The sequence below is a fragment of the Rhea americana genome, unplaced genomic scaffold, assembly GCF_003343005.1.
Source record: "Rhea americana isolate MKP2758 unplaced genomic scaffold, rheAme1 scaffold_11, whole genome shotgun sequence".
Lineage (NCBI taxonomy): Eukaryota > Metazoa > Chordata > Aves > Rheiformes > Rheidae > Rhea > Rhea americana.
The window spans coordinates 5,910,089-5,911,912 of record NW_028185150.1 but is presented as its reverse complement, the minus strand read 5'-3'; the positions used below and the strand labels follow the sequence as shown (position 1 = coordinate 5,911,912).

Here is a 1,824-nt window from a genome sequence, read left to right as displayed (position 1 = left end):
CCGGCCGCGGGGCCCCGCGGCTCTCGCAGGGCGGCTGGCCGCGGCGGTCGTGGTGGTTGCCGCGGCATCCCGTAATCCGCCTTGCGATTATGTCAGCAGTAACMGGAACAAAAAAATAAAAAATGAAAAAAAAAAAAAAATCCAACAACTTCTTGCTCTTTTAAGTGACGATACGCGTTTGATTCCTCTGTGGTTTGAAAGCTAGAGGTGTTTCTAAAACTCATTTAAGTAAAAGCTCAGAGAACTAAATTGCAGATTTGTAAGTGATTTCTGAAGCTTTAGTATTACAGGTGTGAACCAGTGTGATTTCATTTTCCGTGAACCGGTGGATTTTTTGTCAGAAATACTCCTCTGTGTACTATGTACAGTGCACTTGGGAGAAAGGAGGTTGCACAGTATCTCTTGAGAGAGGAAAACCCCACCCTTACCTCCAAAGCGGGAGCTGGAATGTAGATTTTTATTTGTATGATAGAGAAATGTTTGTAAAGGAGAGGAAAAGTGTACTCAGAAGAATGTCAGTTTTGCGTTACGAAGTACTCATTCTTCCTTCTTTATCTCTCTCTCTCTCTCTCTCTCTCTTTTTTTTTTTTCCTTCAACAGTTTAAAGCTAGAATGTGAAAAACTGGCCAGTGAGAAGACAGAGATGCAGCGACATTATGTCATGGTAAGCAGGCTGCATAACAAATCCAAAATGTCTATTAACTTAGTATACTGAAACTGAAATAGGTTTGAATTGCTGACGAAATGCGAGCAAAACATTATAGTGGGGCTGCTGCTGTTGAGGTTGTATCAGTGTTTCAGGAGTTTGTATCTTGCGTATAGCAATTAGTTTCTAATTGTCTACAAATTATCTAAAGTGAAATCTACAAAAAGTAGTTTCACTTTAATGTTTTAAGCAAATGAGGATTTTTCTTCAAAAAATTAACAAATTACTTGGTCAGACCTTTAAAAGCATGAGTAACTTGTTAAATATATTTAGGGATGATGTTCTCACTTTTGATGACTTCTCGTAACTATCAAATCTCCATAAGTGGTTCAGGATAATCATTTTTCAATGAAGAACTTGAATCAAGATCTTGTATATRTGTATATAAGGCTGAAGCCTATTTCCCAGAAGAACTGTTTCTTCTGTGCTGCTGGGTCATTGTTTCACTATTTCAGAATGTCTGGGATTTGAGCTGTGAAAGGGATTTCCTCTATGGTTGTGGCCTGTCTGGTTAAATAACTTGCGTAGGAAGAAATCTCTAAATACATAATTGCATGATGGATCATGATGACTCCAAAGAAGCTCTTGCAATCTACTATCTTGTGTGTCTATGAAAGATTAGCTGTTTTCCATATGTACGTGACAGTTATCATTCTTATATTTGCAGAAACAGTAAATAGCTTTGATAAAACTGTTTAYCAAGAGCAAAAGCAGATGTTGAAGCTCACATTTGCCATTTTCTGGTGTGCTTAAGTCTTGGGGGTTGTTCGGTGCTAATATTACACACTGCACTGACTTCACTCCGACACTGAGGCATACATAGCAGGAGATATTTRGAACAGGATAGCTGCTTTGGCTCTGCATTTCAATGCTCTTTCATTTTTTGCATCCCTGCAACTTAATTGTATCTTTTTTGTGTTTTAAATTAAAAATACCAAATAACTGGTCTGTTAGACATTGCTGATTTATTTGTGTATCTGGTTTCAAGCACTTCAGATTCTTTTGRCATCTTCAGTGTGTGCTAGGGAATAAAATCTTGAGCCTTTTCTATAAATTTTCTCTGTTCTAATCCTTAACTCTGGTTGTGTTTTTTTTCATGATTTTTTGTTGTTTTATGA

At 37.5% G+C, this 1,824-nt stretch overlaps 1 protein-coding gene across 1 annotated transcript in view; it reads left to right on the top strand.

Annotated features, from left to right (window-relative positions):
• Positions 1-1,824, top strand: part of TLE4 (TLE family member 4, transcriptional corepressor) — a 133,689-nt gene that overhangs the window by 28,573 nt on the left and 103,292 nt on the right. The window contains exon 2 of the mRNA XM_085312255.1: positions 601-664. Coding sequence (XP_085168381.1) covers positions 601-664 — 64 coding nt within the window. The remainder of the gene's footprint in view (positions 1-600; positions 665-1,824) is intronic.